This window comes from Temnothorax nylanderi, unplaced genomic scaffold, assembly GCF_030848795.1.
Source record: "Temnothorax nylanderi isolate EJ_2023f unplaced genomic scaffold, tnyl_v1.0 TNYL_tig0042_pilon, whole genome shotgun sequence".
Lineage (NCBI taxonomy): Eukaryota > Metazoa > Arthropoda > Insecta > Hymenoptera > Formicidae > Temnothorax > Temnothorax nylanderi.
In genome coordinates, this window is record NW_027249104.1 from 1,286,844 (window position 1) to 1,309,776 (window position 22,933).

Sequence of the window (22,933 nt, forward strand, 5' to 3'; positions counted from 1 at the left end):
AATGACAATCGATAGATGCAAGGGAGAACGTGTATCGTAATTTTATAAAAACTAACGCACAAATTATGTGCAAATTATTTACCTATTATACGCTTTAGTTGTACCTTTACTTTTTATTTATTATCGAAAGTTGTTTATGTAGTAAATTGATATGCAACGTTGAACATAACATATTATTTATATGCCACGTTTTACATGCTAAGTTACAGTACACACGCTGCACGTGTAGCGGTGCAACCCGCCGAAACTTACATGCATCCTGGAACACATTGCAAAAAGGATGTTGCAAGGTTTTTGCGACTGTGCAATATTGGCTTGCAGATACCGTGACGATCAATTGAACGAAGGGAGCGGAGCGGAGAAAAATGGACACACGTTGTTCCACCCTGGTGGCTCTCTGGCTATGAAAGAAAAAAAAGGAAAGAAAAAGTGGAACATACACGGAGCGTACAGTGCAAGAATATGAGCTCCGTTCGTGAACGACTAACGATGTATTAAATCATGGGAGCGAGAGTTCGATTCGATTTCGCGTACTCTAATTTTACCGTTTTTTTGCAACGCGGCGTACAGCTGTGAATGACATGATGGAGATGGGGAAGAGCGGAGAGGTGAATGCAATCAGGCAGGATAGCTGAGCGGTAAATTAAAACTGGGTTTATGCACGAGTATCGATTAAAGCATTCTGCGCTCGCGTCTGTTGAAAAGGGATGGCGCGCCGAAAGTAATAATTTATCACGAAAAATTACTGGATTTTAAAATGCCAGTTAATACTCGGCGTATCTTTACGCCTGATATTTGCATTCGACACGCGCACCTTTTAAACAACGATCAAATAGATCTACAAGATTACACTGATTGATAAATTCAATGCATTTTGAAAATACGTCGTCTAAAAAAGTTAATTTCATATATATATATATATATATATATATATATATATATATATATATATATAAAATATGTAACAACGGTAGAATAAATAATTCATGTTTATCTATCCACTTTCTCTTTGTGAACGAACGTGCAACAATATTGCGAATGTTTAACGCCCGCAAACATCTTCATCTTTATGGTGCCTTTTCACGTTGACGCTCGACGCTCATTTTCAGCAAGCAAAAATCTTCTGAAATAATATCTTTTATTTGTATCCATAAAATATTATTACTTGAAGATATTACTTGAAAATAATTAATATTATACGTATTTCGAAGTCTATGTTTGATTCGGATTGTATACTGGGACGATTAACGACGATTCAGCGACGACGCTGAATATTAAACAAATTCAACTTCATTTCTTTGGCGCTAGCGTCAAAGCGAAATCACCACGTTCACCTTGTTGACTCATTTTCAGCGTCTCATGAATTGGCATCTTTAATTCCGGCCAGACCGTTGAAATAAAACGTCAAACTCCTCGTGACATGACAAAATTATAAAACAAGAGCGCTCTTTCGTATCGTTCGTTCATTTTATTCAATCCCGTAATCGATCACCGTCCAGGTGACAATAAATGTGGTGCAAAGCATCGGCGCGCTAATCCAATTTTTACGACGCCGTGACCCACCGCGACGATAGTTTAAATTACAGAAAAGCGCATGAAAACCTAATTTCGCGAAGCGCCGGATATCACGTACAACTGGGCTGTAACCCAGTTTCGACGGACGGACGGAAATGCGTCTCGCTGTGCGCAATGCGATGTGAATGAAGACTAGTGTGTCACGATCTTCCCTCTTGCCTCAACGTTCCTTCCTTCAGTCTTCTCGGTTCTTTCATCGCGCTATTTCTTTCTTTGACCGATCGTCCCAAGTAGTCTAGCCTCTTCCCTCGACTCTTAAGTAATTTCAGTGGATACGTCAGTTCCAGGCGAGTCGAGAAGAGCTGTAGAAATCTCATTTCTCGTCCTGCACCGTGTACCTTGCCGATACTCGCGTCGTGTAAAGGGAGAAACTTATTTGCTGCTTAGACGACGTTTCTTAGACGATAAAATTAATGCACTACATTTGTTTAACTGAACTATGTTTTTTCCATAGCAAGAAGAACAAGAAAGCATTTACCATCTTCGACAGAAAGGTATACGAGTATCTTTTTCAAAAGTGGCTTTTATAAACAACCAGTCGAAATTTATTATATAAATACATGAACTTATTCGAAATTCACTTAACTGGGTACCTCATTCATTTGACGTAATAAAAATCATTAAATTTTTCAAGATACAAATAAAGTATAGAATAAAGATAATTTATAATATAAAAAGACTGCGACAAAATTGGGCAACCGTATTTAAGGTTTTAAAATTGAATCGGAAAGAGGGATATTTTTGGAGATATCAGAATTCTCAAATATTTTATGATTCTAATATTTCCTAGAAATTCGATCAAGCTTAGCTGTCATTCCTTGGCATAATTCGCATTGTTCATGTTTGTTAGATTAGTTCTACTTGCACAATGAAGAAGTAAACTAACTGGCGAGTTTGTACATTACCATCAGTTCCACGGACGATCAACTCCTAAAGTGATAAGCGAGTAGCGTAATGCTTATTTGAAGATCGATACGGTTGTTTACTCAACTTACTGTGCATGAATATCACTGCACGGCAGTGCACACACATGTCCAACTTTCCATATTATATTTCTATATGATCACGTCCTCTATCCTGCTAAAATCGATTATCGTGCTACGCTACGTTGAAATAATATCCGCAGTATTATTACAGCGAGTGATCAATTTTTCTCGAGTCACGAAATATTACAAATATTTTCCTTCTTTATAGAAAAAAAGAAGAAAAACGATCGAATAAAATCCGTTGTAACCAGATTTTCTATTTTGCTTTTTAAGATTGTAAGCAAAGAAACAAAAAGTAAAGAAATTTATCTGTTTCTTTGTTAAAAAGTAAAGAGTTCTAATTTCTTTTTTTCGGTCTCTTCAATCGTAAAGATTTTCACTCTCACCATTGAGTTTTTCCTCACTTGGTATTCCTTGCCCTAATTCGAAACTCTCGATTCATTATGGATTAGCAATATTTTCGTTCGCAAATCGTCCAACATTTTATTGCGTATCACGAATCCAGATCTGAATCTAATCTACGTATTCGGCGAAGTGGCTATCCAGCGGATGCCAAAATCCGAAAGTACGAACGAGCTGAAAGCCGAGCGCGTCACTTGACAGCTGCATAAAGCAAGGCTACGCGATCATGTCACGTGGATTATGATCTGCCTGCATATTTGCAGGTCGGTTTAATTTTACACGCGTCGAAACTCGCGACGTCGCGCCATCCCGGTATAGCAAGGCGCTCCTCGAAAATTTGGGGGGCGTCGTCTTCCAGAAGTTTAGCGATATCGTCGGATATCGCTAAACGAGATTAGATCCGCTGTTGCGCGCACGTCTTATCAATAATTACCCATTTCCCACGGATATGAGAGCCGCCCGGAAATATCCGAATGATAACGACTCTGATACCACTAACACACGATCGCGGACCGATCCGTGTATAATGTTGTAGTTTGAGAGTTAAATCTGGGTTGAGATTCCAACCGGTTGACTAACCGCGGTTGGCCAACTAATTACAAGGATTTTGTGATTAATCCTGCTTCAACTTTCAGCTCACGTCGGAGGAATCGACGTCGAGCGCACGATAGCTTAAAACATCTCCCGGAAACGGACGGATTTAATACGCCACCTGAACCTCGGATGTAAAACCGCAGTATAGCTATTTCTAATGAGACTAGACGGGACGTAATGTACCGATGAGATGTGAGCGCGTGTTCGCACTCTGGTGGAATCCAAATTCCGAATTGTGCAGATTCCGTAGACGATCTCTTTTTAATATACAGCACTACGTTCATCATTTCGTAAATGTGCTAGCACAGAGAAGAATTTTCCTTATTTTCCTTAAATCGAAACAAAGAATCTGCGATTTATATTTTAGTGCCTAATATATCAAGTGCAACATGATTTCTTCAAGAATTAAAATCATAAACATTCGCGCTTTCATAACGACAGAAAAAAAGCATTCTTGCAATTGCACACGTTCTTTTATGTATCGTAACTGAACTTCGTCCTTTTGATAGAAATGGATGAATGTTCTTCGAAGCCGTTTCGTTCCTTTTCAGTTTCAGTTATTCTTTCAATATCTTCCTCAAGTTCTTTTCGCGTCACCGCAACGGCAGAAACTCCTCATTCAGTCTAAAAAACTGCTCGGTCTGGCGGTTTCGTTTGCGACACTTGGCGTATCGATCGCGCCAGGTAGGTTGGTCATACTGAATTAATTATACTTCAGTTACTTCAGTAGATACTCTATGAAACGGCCGCGACGGATATTCTGCAACTCAATAAGTCCTAATGCGAGAAATAAGACTTGCTTCGTCGGCTTAAAGACGTCACGATTGTGGCTTCACACTTCTTATCAGATTATAATGTGAAATGTATGAACGTGTGTTATGTTACATTACAACTTCTTGGTTCCATTAAATTTTCAATTTTTGTTTTATCTAACTTAATATGAATATTTAGATAATGCGCGTATTAAAATTATTAATATATAATACTAGAGAATATTTAAAAATAGTTTTTATTAAAATTAAATACCTTTTTTATCAAATCTTTTATAAAATTAAAAAAAAATTAATATAAGAATATTGTTCGTTTCATTGAAAAAATTAATAAGATAAAAAAGCTAAAAAATAAATAAGTAGAAAAATCTTCAATATAAATTCCAATTCAATATCCAATAGGTATATCACATGCACATACACACATTCTCCTCCTGTGTTATTATTAAAATAACATATTTTGTTGTAATATATATTTAATCATATCGAATATATAACAATGCTTATATATGTATAATACTATAACTCATAACAAAACTAAATTAAAACAATTCCTATATCCATTATTATTAATCAATATATCGTCGCATAACGTTTCTTTCTGTCTCGTTTCATTTATTTATTTATCCCATTGTCAGTACGAAGAAAATACGCTATATTCTCCACATTCGTTCCTTTTATTTTGTTCCCACAGAGAAACCATCTTTTATCAAATTAAAAAAACGAATTGTCTCAAGGTTTCCTTTTTTGTGTCCTTGACCATTCTAAGTTAGGAACGGATATATAAAGAGACAATGGATCCCTGTGACTCAATATATATCATGCAAAAAGTCACGCGAAACGAAGTTCGGGGACATACTTCAACAGCTCGGAGATGGACAGCCAGAAAATCAATTTTTCCTTCTTTTATCAGAAAGACAATTTTTCTGATACGTATCGTCATAAATGCAATCAACAATAGCGTCACTATTATTATTTGACATCATAAAAGTAATTCGATTACCATGCGTAATAATATATCATACCGCGACAGTTTCATCGTACGTACGTATAGTACATTTCTTTTGAAATAAATAATTTATTACACGACCTTTCATTTATCTTGAATGTGCAAAAAGTAATAATGCCTCCTCTGTCTTGATGCTTCTTCTTAATATCAACAATCAATATCCATTGTTTCATAATCGTGTCCAAAGAATTCCGAACGTCTAAGATCTTTTCTAGAAAATAACGAGGGAGAAACTCTGCCCGTCATGAAATTCTTCGATATCGACGTTGCATTCTGGGACTCTGTATTAACTTGCGTGATAACCATTTCGTCCTTCCTAAGAAAACATTCCACGGAACCGGACGCTTTCAACTTTAAAAAGAACGACATTCTTTCCAACGCTTAACGCGAGAAAAAAGAATGTACTCGTGGCACTCCGTAACTTCAGCAGTGGCGGAAGTTTTATCTTATACATAGTTACATATATACGGAATGTCCTAGGCCCGTATTCATAGTCGGATCTTATTTCAAGATTGTCTTAAGTAATGTCTTAAGATGCTATTACGGCTCTGTGATTGGTTCATAACATCTTAAGATCGTACTTAAGACAATCTTAAATACAAGATCCGACTATGAATACCTGCTCTATAGTCTCAAATATATTTAACTTTATCTACAAATATCTCTATTCGATTTGGAATCAATCTTGTTTGACTAAAATTTTAATTGCATGTAGTTGGTTTTAACAATACTTTTCCTCATTCTAATATGTTTGTAAATTGTCTCTAATTCTTAAATTTAAATTTCATTGAAATGATATTCATATTGGACGCAATATTAGACGAATATATTAAGATTCGGAATTTCCTGATTGATATTGCTTGAAATCTCTAAATTAACATCTTCTAGTTCTAGACTTATAACTTGAAAACTATCGATGTCTGGATATTTTTATAAAGAATTGACGTCGAATTGGTCCGATAAACCACGTACAAAATGAAGCACGAGGCACTCCTGTGAGAGGGGTGGAAGGGAAGAGATATTCCGTATATACGTATATGCGTCTGGCGTATCGATCGACGTATCTTTGTCGTGCTGAATTAAACATAACCGAGTCCGGGTAAGACGACATCAGTTGTCCTATAACTCGATGAGCTTTAACACGAGAAATAAGACGCGAGACACGGACTTGAAAACCAATACAGTCGTCCGTGGAAATGGCAACAACCACCAACGCTCGATGACTCGTCCCGCGCTACATCGCGTTCACGCTGAAGTAACTTGTATCGCGGGTAATGTTATCTTCGTCGCTGGTTGCCGCGAAGGTAAATGTCAACGACGTTATTGACGGATAAAGTGCCCGATGTGACGCGGACGATCGCGCTGCAACTCATCTCGTCACGTCGATACCGCGCCGAGTATAAGACATTTTTAGAGATGAAACGGCGAGTGCTCGGTCATCGGAAACGATTGTCTCGCGATTCTCCGAAATATTGAACGTTTAACGAATAAATTCCAGTAGTATTATTATTCTTCTACTCTATAGATTTTTTGTCTTTTTCTGCTTCAAATACATTATTCGCGATGACGTAATTCCGCGATAGCGATGCTCCGACTTCCCGACAATTCCACTTCGTTAACCATTTTCGTCGATGAAAGTAAACGTGTGGAATTGATAGACCAGAAGCCGATTTTACAAGGTTGGTTTAGGTTGGTCTATTCAAATTGTGTTTAAAGAATGAATCTTATGACTAAGCGATTTTACGTGCGCAATCAACTTTAATTTGACTATTAACCAACGTTAACGCAATTATCTCTGATCACTGCATAATAAAAGTCTATCGGCATATTATACAAGTATAATGACTATTATTGTTAATATTTCAAATATTAATTATTGATCGTAACAATCAATCGCAAAATCTGTATAATAATGATAATTTAATAATATTCGTTAATTTTTAACATGAAAAATAAAGAATATTGTTTGCAAATGTTTACAAACATTTATTGAATATGTGTATACAGCTGTCTTTAAAGCTAAGAAATCCACTTCAAAAGCAGCAGGTATGTAGAAAATGCCTAAATAAAATTCTTCTATCCCAATCTACAAAATGACATTAGTTGTTCTACCTCCCGAATTATTGATGTTATCGTGACCTGCTATCCTATTTCCTTTGCAGAATACTGCGCATGCATTTTAACAACACTATAAAAAAATTTTGTAAAATTACAACTATTATAGTGGGTAATTTTGAGACCCACTATAATAGATGTAAATTTCCACACATTTTTAATTTGTGTAATTGTAATACAAAATTACTTTTTCCTTCCGTACTGTAATTTTACAAAATTTTTTACAGTGAAGAGACAGTATTTTAACGAGCAATGAATATCTTTACCATAACATCCGATAACTTATCTGTATTATTCGTCTAGCAGCGTATATGCGCGCACGTAAATTGAAATGTATGCGCGGCAGATGTAATATGTAGTATGTATATGTATATAATGTATAATATATTACCCCATTGTGCAGGAATTCCTGAATTTTTATTGACTTTCTTTTCTACTCGATTCTCTCGGATTTATTTGCTCTCAAGAGTACAATTTTTATTTCTTTAATATTCTTTTATTTTAGAGAAATACACAATTTTTATTTCTTTAATATTCTTTTATTTTAAAAAAATGAAAAATTTATTTACTGAATTATATTATATTGATAGGAAGATATAAATTCTTATGACAGATATATGACTTAATTGTCTTATTATTTCGCGTATGTCGCAGTACGCGTTGTGTCCACTCCAACAATACAAATTCTATACCTAATTTTGGTAGTTCCTACCAGTATATTCTTGCGTATATATTATTATTTACGGTGTACGTAAACACCGAAAGAACTATCGGGGAAAGTCCGGTTAAAAGTTTCTCGCTTGTGATGTATCAAACGATGCATAGCGCACAGCTAAAGATAAAAAGTTGGCGATCGAGGGACAGTTTAAACATTCGAGAAGTTCTTGGCTCCGAAACGGGTTGCGAATGCGCGTTTTACTATTCCCGTGACAGCCAGAAAAACCGGAGTTGATACGTCAAAGAGGATTAGAGCTCGACGTTTCGCATCGCCCGTCAAGTATAATGAGTTTTCGCGCAAGAAAAGAAAATTCGATATAATCATGCAAAAATGAACGAATATGGAACGTGACATAGATAAATATCGTTAACGAGAAGTTGGTATATGAGCAGCTTGCCAAATTCTGCTTCTTCTGGTTGTTCTTATCAGGCACTTTGTGAGTAAAGTTGTTGAAAAGAAATTTAATTAATTGACTATCGAAATTAATTAATTAGCATATAGACAATTTTATTACGTTACATTATTTATTTAAAAACTTTGTTAAATATTATATTGTATTATTAACAGAAGGTAAAGGTATAACCTTGCATCATAATGTATAACTTGTTCACTTGTGTCAAACTTTACACTTACATTTAAATTTTAAACTTAATAAAATATTAAAAAAGTTAGAGTACAAGATTTTATATTAAAATATGTTACATCTTTACTTCGTATTCATTTCGAAAATGTAATTAAAAGCGTAGTTATTTCTCATTATTACTTCTATCTCACAGTTACTATATAAATGACTGTGTTGTGATATAAAATGTTATGCGTGTTAAATATCTCTCGAAATAAAATTATTCAATTTACTTGCGAATGTCACATAACTAAATTCACAAGGAATAAAATCTTATCATTTTAACTAAAAAAAAATAGAAGAATAACATTTTGACCGCTAGACCAATTCGATTTCTCTGTAAAAGAAGCGTCTAGACAGCGCAATATTTCATGAATTATACTTTGCATCTCTGAAATTTCTTGCTGCTAGAATAAAGTCGAGAACTGCTGCTCCTAGTCCCGATGCGACCCGAGGTCACGAAGGTCGATACAAGTTTAGTTTCAATGGCGCTAGCGCGTGTTGGGATCAACTCCCAAAAATCATGCCAAAAGTGGATTACATCGTCTAGCAAACTTGCTCAAATATATGTATATGTATATGCCACTCGAAATTTAGATTGCTCAATTAACATACAAATCGTATCTCGATAGCCACAATGGTACTTGAGCATTAATACCAAGGATTACGTAACGAAAGTCCATTGTCGGTATTTAAAAAAAAACGCATGAATCTTGTCAACGTCACCTCACTTACATTTAACTACCTGTCAACGTAAGAATATAATATATACAATCTCTCCAAAAATAATAACGATGTTTTAAAGCATTCTTTATTCAATATTCACTATTTAATCCTCAAAAAAGCGAGATGACACTTTAATCCGTCCGATATTTTTACATAAAAATTGAAAATTTAATCTATTGATGTATCGTTCTGTAAAGAAACAACATTTTATTTTTCAATACTTTCAATGTGTAAACCGTTTGACCTGAATCCCATTTCATGAAACAACTTTGTAGCTTTTTAATCTTTTTTCTGCTTTGTACTTTTTCTCTGCGTAATAACTGTTTTGCATCTTGACTTGTAAATGAAAATTAGAAAGTGTAAACTGGAAAAGTGAAAATAATCAACATTAACTTGGCCAACAAAATTTTTATCGCAATTTCTGTTAAAATGGAAATATGTTATTTTCTTTACAATGACTACAAATTCCTTTTCATTAATAAGTTAAAAAATTTTTTAGATGACGTTATTGTTATGGCATAATGTAAATCCTTTCATCAGAGTGAATAATGTAAAATGTTACAGGCTCGCTGACCAGCACGAAACTTATGCACAATATTCGACCACATTAATTTTATGGCGGAGTAGTAACGGTCAGAACATTGTCAGACAGAAACCGATCGTTAATTAATCATCGAACACATCTTAATTATCATTATTAAGCAATTTCTGGAATTTTTTTTTTACTTAATAGTCTAATGTCAACAGATAAATAGAACTTCACGTAGACATCTAAGTTTAAAAATTAAAAACAATCTCTTTAAATATAAAAAATGTGTATTATTAAAAATTTGTTTATTAATATACTATTAAGTTAAAGTTTTTAGAAGTATAGAAGTTTAGAAATTTTTCCTATTTAGCGATGCAAAGGAACTGACATAATAATCACAATCATTTCATTATCTTTTAATCACTTTTCAGAGTTATATGTATAATATTGGTGATATATTATTCTCGTAAATAAATTTTTTAATTTATCTAATCTGTAGCACTCCGGCGATAATAGACAATTAAAGATTCAGAATCGACTTCCGCATTAGTGATTATTGCAATATGCCCCGTGTAATTTCGCATTGTTATAATCTGGTCAGTGGTCACTAGATAAGCAACGCCCACGACCTTATTTATCACAGAGAATATTAAAATCGGTTCACCGATATCGTTGTCATCAATAAACCGTACTATCAATGCAGCTTGCTGTCGGGCCGGGATTGAAATCCGAGATCGGCGATATAGTAAAGTTCCTATTATTCACAGTCGGAATTGTAATTGCAATCTGAACTTCGTCGACTCGATCTCGCATGGTCGACTGCAATCTGTCGTCAGGCTCGGCCTCCACGAGTAGGCTAAGTTCCCGCAAGGGCACGACACCGATAGCTCTGCGTCATCGCACAAAATGCGGAACAAGTGCACGATCTAATTTTTTTTTCACCAGCAAGTGAGAGAACCACGAGAGCCGCTCTTCTTCAGCGCAGTCCCCAAAATTACTCCAACGTGATATCGCGACTGTAAATTATGACTCATTCTCCCGATTTATGCCTCTGATAGAACGGAAGCTTCTCTTACCGCCTGACTATAAAATTTGAATAAAGCCATTCGTAAATTGCGCCCAGCCTTCCCATCCGACTTAACGCATTCAACCAGAAGCAGAGGCGAGGGTGTAAGAAGAAGAATAACCAACCAAGAGGGCGGCTACGTCCGTGTAGTTGAAGGAGCAAATGTATTCGCGAACATTGAGCGCTTCGAGGAGATTCAAGCGATAGGACCGAAGAAAAGACTCTGGGACCGGATAGTGACGGAAACGCACTTCCAGGGTGGAACACGCACTGCGTAGAAGCCACCCCTCTACCTCGGGACCGTTGCCGTGTCTGGTTCCACGAACGAAAACTAGGTCACCGGTCACGTACACTCGTACTCTCGTACGAGCTCGAGGCTAGGAGTCTCGTGTGCGCGCACGCGCGCGTACACGTGTAAGTGGCCACGAATCTACGTGTATACACGTCTCGCCACCAGTTCTCACCCTGTAGCACGTCCGGGATGCGCGACGTCAATCCTCGTGCGTCCGGGTAGGGCACCGCGGCGCGTGGTACGAACGGGGGCGGGCGAGTCCTCAATATCGAAATTCCTGCCGCGATATCGTCCAATGGAGTCAGGATCGAGATCGAGAGAGAGAGAGAGAGAGAGAGAGAGAGAGAGAGAGAGAAAGAGAGAGAACTTTCGAAGCTGAATTAGATTTAAACGACAGTTTAATGCCGACCCGAATTTTCGGTAATGGCGTCTCGTGACTGGCACGAATCTACACGGAACAGTTTTAATCAGTATATATCCCTCTGTTTCGCATCGCCTCCCTCCTTCCTCTCAATCGACACTCTTATCGGATTTTCTTTGAAATCGGTTTTGTACTTTCTCCAGAGTATGACCTATTTAGCAGAGAATTGTATTTCAATTTCTGGAAATCCGATTACAAACATAATTTAAGAGTATTGCAGCGGAAGAATTTTATCGAGTCTGATAAATGTAGCTTTGCTGTGAGCAAACTTCGAATCGAGAAATTATTGCATGGATCAGAATTTTTTACTGTTATACTGTATTAACTAGCAATAAAGGATAAATTATATAAACGTTATATACGTTTCTATATCTAGAAGAATAATTTAAAAAATGTTTTATATTTAATAAATATTATTCAAACAACTTGGGATAGTTGAGAAAATATAATGTGTGTATAAATAATTCTAAAATCAAGATTCCACAATATATTTGTCAACACGAAAAACTCATACTTGGTGTGTTTGGTATTGCTATTTATCCTTGAGTATTAGTAATAGATGTATAAGCAAGTAATGCTAACGTATTCGTTATATTTTAAATTCTTCATATTTCAGAATTAGTACAAATTATTATTCTCTTAATACTTCTCTATTCTTTTATGCATATAAATCTTGTTTAATACTTTCTAACAATTGGATGTTAGAGATGATTAATTTAATTCTCTATTGCAACAAAATAGAAATAGAAAATTAATAGCAGAAATCTAGAATGTATTTATTTAACATTATTGAAATATACTGTTCTTCTTTAATATAAATTAAAGTAAACAGGCAAATCTCAAAATTAAAATACATGATACAGATAGTAAAATAATAAGAAATAGAGAAAATAACTGTAGAAAATAAATTAAATTTAAAAAATCAAGTTATTTCTCTTTTGGTAAATTATTAATTTAATTATTAATTGTTTCACAAACATATTCAATATCGCAATAGCGTTTAATAATAAAATTTGATTTATGTATTAAGAGTGCACGCAGAGTTAAATATAAGTCATGTACATACAAATTACTGTATAAATATATCTATTATTGACGGCATATATTATATGTGCCTAATAGTCCTGACGCGCGAAAACACAATTTTAAAAAGAAACTCACCAAGATACGTCCAGTGGTGGTCTGTCCGGAAATCAGCTCGCCGGCCCAGTCCTTGGCCTCGGTCATAAAAGTCCCCTCGAACTCCTTGTTCTGGCGGGCCGTTTTCGCCTCCTTCTGCTTCGGGTCATTTGGGGAGAGCTCGGGCTCCTTGCGACAGCAGAGGATAGCGAACGCACGCCAGAGGAGTACGATCAGCAGCCCGGCGAGGAAGGTGAAGATGCTCGACAGGAGGAAGCACCACCATTTCCGCTCCTTGAGGCAGCCTTCTACCGGGGGCTGCACGGTCGTCCCTTCGGTCGTCATCCCGGCGGATCTCTGCTGCCCCCGGGTCACACATTCACCGGCGACTATCACAATCACAAGCGGCAGCTGCGGCGGCCAGTAGGACGCACTTTATGCGCTTCATAATTTCGCGCCGCCTCCGGGGGATGCGCGACACGCGCTAGGAAAGATCTGTGCACGGCCCGATTCCGCGTCCTCGCGGTATGCAGCTGCCCCACGAGCCTCTTCTTTTTCTTTTCTTCTTTTGCAAGCGTACGCTCTCTTCGAGAAGGAAAATCACCGAATCTCTTTTTCCTTTCTATTCTCCTGCCACGCACACTCGCTGGCACCCGGAGCCTGTCTTCCACTCTCACCTTCTCAACCCCCCTCTTCTCCCTATCCCTCTCTCTCTTTCACCACCTCTCGTACTCTTCCTTTCTCACCCTCTCTCTCTCTCTCGCTCTCTCCGTCTCTCTCGCTCTCTCTCACTCTCTATCACATACACACACACACACACACGCTCTCTCTCTCTCTCTCCCTCCCTCTCCTCTACTTCTCTCTTCCTATCACTCTTTTACGATTGTTCCTCCAATTCTGCCTAATAATGTCTGTATCTGTTTGCTCCGAAAATGCCTTCTTCCTTGTTCGCAAGCTCCTTTTATTCAAGGATCACTTGAATGAAATGACTGCCGTCGTTCTGGTCGACGCACTACTGTCCGACTGAGGATCGTATCCCCGTCACAAGTCTATCCCGAGGCGGATGTACACGTCGATATCTCCGCTGGACACACGAGAAGCACCGAGTCCCGAACACGGCGTCACGGTTCGCACAGCTATCGCGATACGCGCAATAACCAGCCACGAATGCTCGATCCTGATGGCTCTGAGGATCTTGCGCCGTTCTCGTTCTGTTGACTCGTTTCTCACCACCCTCGGCGGCAGCCGCTGCCGCCGCCGCCGCTGTGATGCCGCAGGTGTGTATCGCTTCCAGTCGAAGTCCGTGATCGTAAGGGATTGCCGGAGCAATAGAGAACAGGCAGGGGTCACAACTCACTGAACACTGACTACCGCGTGTCACATACGCGCGCTCGTACGAATACACAAGTACGCGAGACGAGTTCTTCCCGTTTGCTTCGCTTGTATTTATATATACTCTTTCTCTCTCTTTCTCCCTCGTTCTCTCTTTTTCTTGTGTTTCTATTTGTGTATATATATATGTATGATTATACTCTTTTTATTTTTTTTTTTTACAGTTAAGTGCGTGCGTGTATGGTGCAGATGTAGCAAGCGCGGGTCGTGATCGCGTACGCGAGCGAAACGCGAGCGAAAGATGCGCGACGACGACGCGAACGACCGAGTTTTATTTTTCCTCTTTTTCTCCTCTCTTCTTTCTCTCTTTCTTCTATCTGCAACCGCACGCGCCCGTTCCTCTTAACCTAATCGGCTGAGCACCACCGACGGCGACGACGACGACGACGACGACGACGAGGACGACCGAGTGTCCCAACGACCATACCACTGCTCCACAGCAATCAATACGCAACAATGGACCAGGACCAATAAGCTCGGAGCTTTTCCTGACGTAGACGCACGCTCTCTCGCTCTCAGCCTATCCCCTACCACCCCACGCGGCCAAATTAGTACGGGCGCGATACTAGTGGAGGCGCCGTACGCGGCTGCGCTAAAACGAGCATAACTACTTACGGGTAGTAGTACGAGCAATGGGGGTTGCTTGCGTGGAGCTCAACGGGGGTGTACGTGACGAGCGCGCGATTATTCAACCAAAGGCTCGCGGCCTGTATTTTTGTAAAGAAGAGAATTCTAAGTCAATCCCTGAAATCCTTTCCGTTTATCAATGACATTACTGCGCTGATGCAAAAAATAAATATGTTTACAAAGATGGAATAATAAATATGTTTCAAAATGGATAAATATTGAATATATTGTACTTAAATTAATTTATGTATTTAAATTAAAATAAAACGATTTTAATGCAAGAACAAATTTTTTATTAATTTGCCTTTTTTGATTAATTTTGGAATATTGTGTGACTATAAACTGTACTACTCATGGCAAATTCTCTGCTATTAAAACCTTAATTTCAGTGTATATGTGCATGTGTGTGTATAGCATTTATTAAAATTATAAAATAAAGTACATCTTTTGTATATTATAGACATTGTCATTATTTTCACATTAAACAGATTCGACGTTTTAAAAGCAATTTCTTTCATAATTTTCTATTTTAAATTTTTGTTAAGTGCTTATTGATATATTTATATCAGATGTATTATATGTATAATTGAATATATAAAATAATGAAAAAATAACATAATTCTAAACAATTAAATAAAAGTTAAAATTTACTTTTTGTTTCTCCTGAAAATTGATTTCGAACTGGGACAAATAAATTTTGGTCAAACATTTAGCAGTGGCGTTATCTGTCGCAAGCAGACCAGTAATAGAGTGAAGTTCTGATAACAACGGCAACTGTATTGTTTCAGATTTCAGATGGTAAAATTGATGCTAAAACTGAAATATGTAACATTGCAAAATTTGTCAAATTACGTGCATATTTTGAGAAAACTTACAAACAACAGTGTTTTTTGATATAGCAAAGTATTTATTTAAAAAATGAAGGTAACGTCGCTAATAAATAATTAGATATAAGAATTTAGGAATATTATTTGTTTAAACACACAAGTGATTACTATGAAAAAATGCAGTCTTGCAGCAATATAATATATTATTACGTCGTAAAAATGTTTTTTTTTATTTATAAAGCATATATATAAAAAAATTAAAACTTAATACGGGCATATATATAATAATAAATGATCAATTTAATGCAGCATTATAAACTAATTGTTCAGATATCAGCAGTCGAGAATTGTATATCAATAATCGATAATATTAGTATTTTTATTTCTTCGGGTTTCCGGAGTCTCTTATAGGTAATCACGACAGAGAAAAGCCTGAGAGTGAACATGCCCGCGTTTTAAGTGAAATTTTTCTAGCGCCTCTATGTACACAAAACGTGTACATTGAACTACGTAAACATATCAACGAATATTTTCAACGGATAACATGCTATGTCCACGTTCTTCAAGTATCTCACAGTGCTCCGAAATGGTCAGAATTTCTTATGAGAAATCAAAAATTAAAGAACAAAGTATAATCATTATGGAACACTGTCTCGAAATATTTATAGTGCTTTATAAAATAATTTTTATATACGTTTACATCTAAGAAAACGATTTACATCCGATGCCTTTTCTCTGTCTTATGTTTTTTCGAACGTATTTTACATCAATCGCACATATAATTAACCGAATACTGAAACCGTTTGTACTTACAAACATCAATAACAATAATGTTGGTCTATATGTCATATAATTTGGTTTTTATTGAAATCTGATTCTTATTTGTTAAAATGAAGACGAGCTTCCGCTTTTTTTAGACTTCTTTGCCGATTCAATGTTGATTTTTAACATTTTCTAAGCATATACACGTGTAGGTAAGTATATCCATAAAAGAACATGTTGCCAACGAATGGTGAGACTGCACAGCACAGGAAGCAGTTGGGAAATCGAGGGGTAAATCCACAGACTTCTATATCTGTGGGTAAATCATTTTCAAGAACGGAATGATATGTGCGTGCGTAACATACATCATCGACCACGTGGCTAATCTCGATAAGACCCTAAGTGCTTTGAGGTAACCCAGAATATTTTCTGAGATCATATAAATTATTTATTTTTTCTTGCTGTTATTTATATACTAAATATTATATTAAATATAAATATACAGTAAACATTTAATAATAAACAATTAATTTATACATATAGTAAACAAATATGTGTAGCTAATAACATTTGTCAATTTTATATGTATAATTTAATATATGAATTTTTATTTATAATAAATTATCCAAAATATTTATTAAATTAATACTTACTGCAAATGCAACAGATTAACAGATTTAATTTTTTTCTATTCATAAATTGTGATGTTTGTATAAAAATGTTCTTACTATTTTTACCATTTTTTTCCTTTTTTATAAGGGCTTTAACAGTATTCCTTATTACCATAAGATACGTACGCAACTGAAGTTTTATAGCGCCTGCTAATGCTTGCTTTACTGCGCATGTGAAAACATCCCCTTGCAATCCCCAACCCTGGGCAAGACAGAACAGGTTATACATCGTTATTGATCACAGACATAATATTGTTGGCAGTGTTAAAAAATTACCACGAAAATATGTAGTATATGATTGTGTAAAGACTAGCCAGTATATTTTTTCATATGTGAGTACCTATTACTATTAAAGTAATTTATTAATGAAACAGTGTAATTACATTCAAAACACATCAACTTTGAAATCAAATATAACCTGTATTCCTTAATTCTATAAGTTGTTAAACATTATTTCATGTTTAATTATAATTTATAATCAGATTTGAAATTATAGCAAATTAATGTTCTTATGTTAAAAATCTCATATATTTAATAATAATATTAATTAACATTATTGAAATAAGTACAAAAATATATGAAAAAATAGAGTACTTTGTGTATTTATTAAAATAATATAAAGAAACAAATATTTTAATACATTACTTCTGTTCCGAAAATTTCTAAGAGAATTATAGAAAAACTATTTGTCTTTTAATATAATCTTCCGTATATATTTGTACAAAATAAGAATATTAACATTGTGTTTAAAAACCTTGAAGTTTTATATTATAACTTTGTGATTTTCTTTTTCTTTTCAGACTCTACTAATTCAGATGAATGTGCAAGAACGTGCTTACATATATAGTAACCGATAATATAGAATCGAAAGGATGACATGTAATGGAATCAGGGAAAGATTTATAGCAAAATTTTATAAAAACGAACCTACAAGCAAAGCAAATTTGTAAACTTTCTCAGAGATTTAAAAACTGGATCTGTGTACAAATTTGAACAGGAAGTTGAAAAAACTCTCGTGGGAGCAACCAAGAGCGTATGCAAAGTGTCGACAATTATCGATTCGAAATACATTTTATATAGATTAGATATTCTAAAAACGGTTTAAGATTTCTATAGATATCGATGGCATATGTAGAAATAAAGTTATAATAATAAATAAAGTTCTAAACTATATTTGTTCAGTATTTATATTTTGTATAATTATAGATATATAATAAAAAAAACATTTTTATTTAAATTACCTTCATTTCATAAAATAAATAATGATTTTTGGGACATCCTGTATACGGGATATAACTAAAAAATCTGTACAAACTTGGAGAATGAATTCTATGCAGTAAAACAATAAGAAAAAAACTATATAAATACAAATTCTGAAAAGTTTTGTTACATGGATAGCCATTAAAAAATGGGAAATTTCATAATTCTATTATTATTAATGTAAACACTAACTGCTTTAAATCTGGAAAAAATGTTTAAAATAATCTTTTTTGAGAATCTACATAAGCTTTTGCATAATTACACATGGATTTACGCAACCGTAAAAAATTCGTTGTCCTAAATTATCTACATTAACGAGAGTTGAATGAACTAGCTATTTTAAATAATCCTAAACATAAGAACCTAATGGATTTAAACCTGGTGAACGTGAAAGCCATCCTACTGGCTTCACTCAATGATCTTTGTAATTTAAACACTGTATCTTTTTAACGAAACCTTTTAAAACCCTTTCATATAACCTTTCTTTATTATTTTAGTGTACGATCTGTATATCTTTCGATATAATTTCTCACATATGGGGCTGTATTGCTAATTATATTGGTTTCTTTATTTATATTCATATATCTATATGGATTTTTACTTGTGCCTACTGTTTCCAATTGCTTGATAATCCTATCATTTTACTTACAAGTTCATAACCCCTTAATAATTAAAAATTTGATTAATTAAGCGGTTATTATTATTATTAGATTTTTAAGCCATTTATTTAATGGAATTTTAATTTACTTATTTGAACTTATGTAACATAATTTTTATAATTTCATTAAAGATTAATTGCATTTATCTAATCCTATTTTTATATTACTTTTTTAAAAATATTAAAAAATTTTTACATTGAAATTTCTATTTATCTGTTTCGGCAAGCTTTTATCTAAGCGATATTATTTCTGGTTTTATGACGAGCTCATAAACAATTCATCACGCGCAGAAGAACATAAGTTACCGTTAATTTCGACATCAGAATTGAAGATCTACAAAAAATACATTAAGGAAGATGTCGGAATGTTTGAATAAAGAATAAATAAAGAAATCGCGACTTTACTGGGACGTCACGGCATAGAACGGTAATGAATCGTGATGAATAATATCATCATTAATTGTCGTGACAGATTTCGTGATCTATTTATAGATCTTACGATAAGTGACTTCGCGTATGTTCGAACAGCTATGAAAAATGAGAAGTAACAAATTAACGACGGACGCTAGATCGATATTGTTTGACAGATATAAAGGCGTGCTATTTCAACTGTGGAAAGGACAATAAAATTGTACAAACGTAAATATTATCTTATCTCTGTCAATATCTTGATACGAAATGTATGATATAATTTATAGAAGCATCCCAGTATACGTGCATTCCTCCTAAAGATTGCTGGACTTGTACGAAGCCAACTTTGATCGCATCAGATCAGATGGATAAACTGCAAGATATTCAGTTCACCGATTGTTCTGAGATTTGGAGGCTAGCAGTTACTTCATGGTTGAGAATTCTCCGATGATCACGGATAAAAAACAGTACGTTCGACTGCTCTTGTGGTAATTTTAGAGTTTGGCCATTAAACACCAGGTACTTTAATGCGCATAGTCACGGCAGTTAGGTCAAGTAAACGAAACCAAGCAAAGCCGCATTCTGCCGTAAAGATCATCATACCCAAATATTTACAACGCGTCTGTTGAATGTCTCATTACACTTGATCGTTATATCTACATACAGGTCTTCAATATAATCTAGGTATTATGGTCAAAGGCTAAAGGAACACTAACATTTCTAATTAATAAGATATGAAAAGTATCAAATATCTAATGTCTTTTATTGTTATAGCTCACGGCGCGGAGTTATTCAACAATTTAATCGACTCTAATCTGCTGCGGCTATGTATACTTAGATTGCAGTGACTTCGGAAATAAAGCTGAACAAATTCTATACAAATCTATGAAACGATTGTGTTTCCATAAATGACGATGAGGTGCGTGCCTTCTTTTCCACCACTAACAAAAATTTTCACGAAAATTTAGATACTCTCATCACATTTCTGGATTTTTCTTTTCAGATTACATTTATATAGCAAAAAAATTAAGGAAACGATTGAAATGCTAAACATCCGCGAGTGTCTGATATCAGAATGGAGTGCTCGTAATAATCGGTTAGTAATAAGTATTGTTCCGTAATAATTTAATTATTAGTTAAATAAATAGAAGAACTGGACGATGATACCTTTATGTCATCATCATATTCTCTCCATTTCCGAATTAGATAAGAAAGGGTTTTCCATAATACTTATAAGTAGCAACAAGACTGCACAGTAAGATTTATATTGTGATGCGCGTCAAAGAAGAACAACGCAACAGGAGAAGACGTCGCCGAAATATTCGATAATATATCCCGGCGCATCCATGACACACTTTTATCTGTGTAAAACATGTTAAATAGTGCAATGTTAATTTATAAATTAGTATACTTAGTTACTATAAATCAGCTGCTGTTACATTCGTACGCAAACAGATTGATAACGTGCTAAATAAATAGATGTACGGAGATATAATAGCAACACCGCGATAACTCGTTTCTGCTGTATTTCATTGTAAGAGTTCTTCATTCTGAATAAAACGTTGCAAATGTACAAAAAAGAGAAGCATCTCTCTCCCTTTCCTCTCTCTTTTTCTCTGCTTTTTTTTTCTTTTATCATGACCATCGAGAAGCGTGTTTCGCGAAACATCAAATGCCGCAACTTATGCCAGCCACTTGAAATGACCGAACGGCGAACGAGAAACGCGCGTGGTTGGGTTTCTATTTTCGGCTGCGCACGCGGAGTCGATTAAGGCCGACGACGGCGCGTTTGTAATCTCCAACGAGTTTGATCGTTTCCGGACACAGCGCTGACTTTAATCGCGTATCCAGTATCCGGCGGTTGATTATCGCCACTACCTTGTCGTTCACTCGTTCGATAAATCGTGTAACGGCACGATGCACATGCGGCCCGCTTCTTCTCTGTTTTCCGGCTTCCGAGCAAAAATAGACGAAGCGCATACAGAGTTAGCAGCGACCATTACGACGTTTCTTCGACTTCCGTACCATTGAAGTCTTGCTAGAAAACTGTAGCATTAGAAAAGGAAAAATCGCTGTCTTTTGTTCGTTGGTTGTGCAGGAGTTAACGCATAATATTTATATTTATTGTATTACTGCATTTGATTCATTACATTGCAATAAATAAATTATCGTAGATGAAGTACTTCTTGCTCCTTTCGAAGCTCATAATATTTAAATGTATATCTTTGAATGTCTTAAAAAAATAATTTTGACAAAAATTAAAACAAAAATATGCTAGTTTTTTATATATTATACCATTATTATATTAGAATAATTAACTTAATATATATGTGATATCAATTATAATTGATATCACATTATTGATATCAATTATAATTGATATCACATATATATTAATAATTATTAATAATATCAACAACGATATTTCAGAATTCAGCATTATAAATGTCGAGATGTAACACTTATCTTTTCGGAATAGAAAAGTTAACTGTCATTTCTATTTTTGTGGAACATTTCTATTTTTGATACATTATTTCCGATAAGTTTCTTTTAGCGCACAAGCACGGAAAATACTTGGAAAATATTTTCTGAAAATTGCTGTCCCCGGGAAAAAATGAATACTGAATTTCAACAGCGCAGAAAAAAAATCGTCGCGATTTCTTATCGCTCTCTTATCGAGCGAAGTTCAACCCCTCGATAATATATCATCGAATAGTCATCCATCAAATACACCCCCAGTGTTATCGATGCTCTCCTTCTCACTACTCCTCCTCCCTTACTCAAACGTAACCCGAAAGAAGAAACTTCTCTTTCTGAACTAGTCTTTCGCTTGATTACTTTTCGAGCCCCGCGCCGAGAAATCGCCGATGCCAATCACGCGATGATTCACGGATCATCAATTAGTCGAGCGTCGATACGGACGCGGAGTTCGAAGTGAGATAGCACCTTTCGAACAAATAGTGAAAAAAGACACAAGTGTCACTTGGTCGGTGCCGAAAGTGAAAGCAAGGATCTCAAGGACTTCGCCGGATCTTCTCCAGTCGCCTCTCCATCCCTCTATCTCTTTCTCTTTTTCCCTCCGTTTTGCCCGCCTCGAGTACCAGCCGTGAAAGTACTCCTCGGTCGACCAAGGGGTGAAAGAGAAGGACGAGGAAGAGCGGAAGAAAGAGGTGGAGAAAGAGGAAGAGAAGAATGGTGCGCCAGGCCGAGAAGAGGTGGAAAAGAGTAGGAAGATCTCCGGATTTTCTCTGGGGGAGGATGTGTGTTGGAGGTCGCGAGACGCGGAGGCGAGGGACACGCACACACCGGAGGTCGCGCATGCGTCCGCCATCCTCGGCTAGAGGATGTTCGACGTTTTTTTCAGTCACCGGTCGACGCTGC

The 22,933-nt window shown here is 35.7% G+C and overlaps 1 protein-coding gene and 1 long non-coding RNA gene across 15 annotated transcripts in view; one reads left to right on the forward strand and one right to left on the reverse strand.

The window, feature by feature from the left end:
• Slo (calcium-activated potassium channel slo) overlaps positions 1-14,815 on the reverse strand; it is a 102,508-nt gene extending 87,693 nt beyond the window's left edge. For 9 of the 10 annotated variants that reach the window (XM_071704609.1, XM_071704607.1, XM_071704608.1 and 6 more), the window contains exon 1: positions 12,987-14,814. In XM_071704609.1, coding sequence (XP_071560710.1) covers positions 12,987-13,289 — 303 coding nt within the window. In that variant the 5' untranslated portion in view covers positions 13,290-14,814. Of the gene's footprint in view, positions 1-12,986 lie in introns of all 10 variants that reach the window. The other variant, XM_071704617.1, reaches the window with a different exon arrangement.
• A 2,582-nt stretch (positions 14,816-17,397) lies between these two features.
• Positions 17,398-21,137, forward strand: LOC139771671 (uncharacterized). Of its 5 annotated transcripts, none has more exons than XR_011717950.1 (5): positions 17,398-17,555; positions 18,024-20,019; positions 20,327-20,471; positions 20,556-20,648; positions 20,759-21,137. It is a non-coding gene; the product is annotated as an uncharacterized lncRNA (long non-coding RNA). The 5 variants fall into 5 exon arrangements; XR_011717951.1 differs by having other exon boundaries at positions 18,024-19,780; positions 19,873-20,019; positions 20,556-21,137; XR_011717949.1 differs by having other exon boundaries at positions 18,024-19,568; positions 19,634-20,019; positions 20,556-21,137.
• Positions 21,138-22,933: the final 1,796 nt, after the last annotated feature.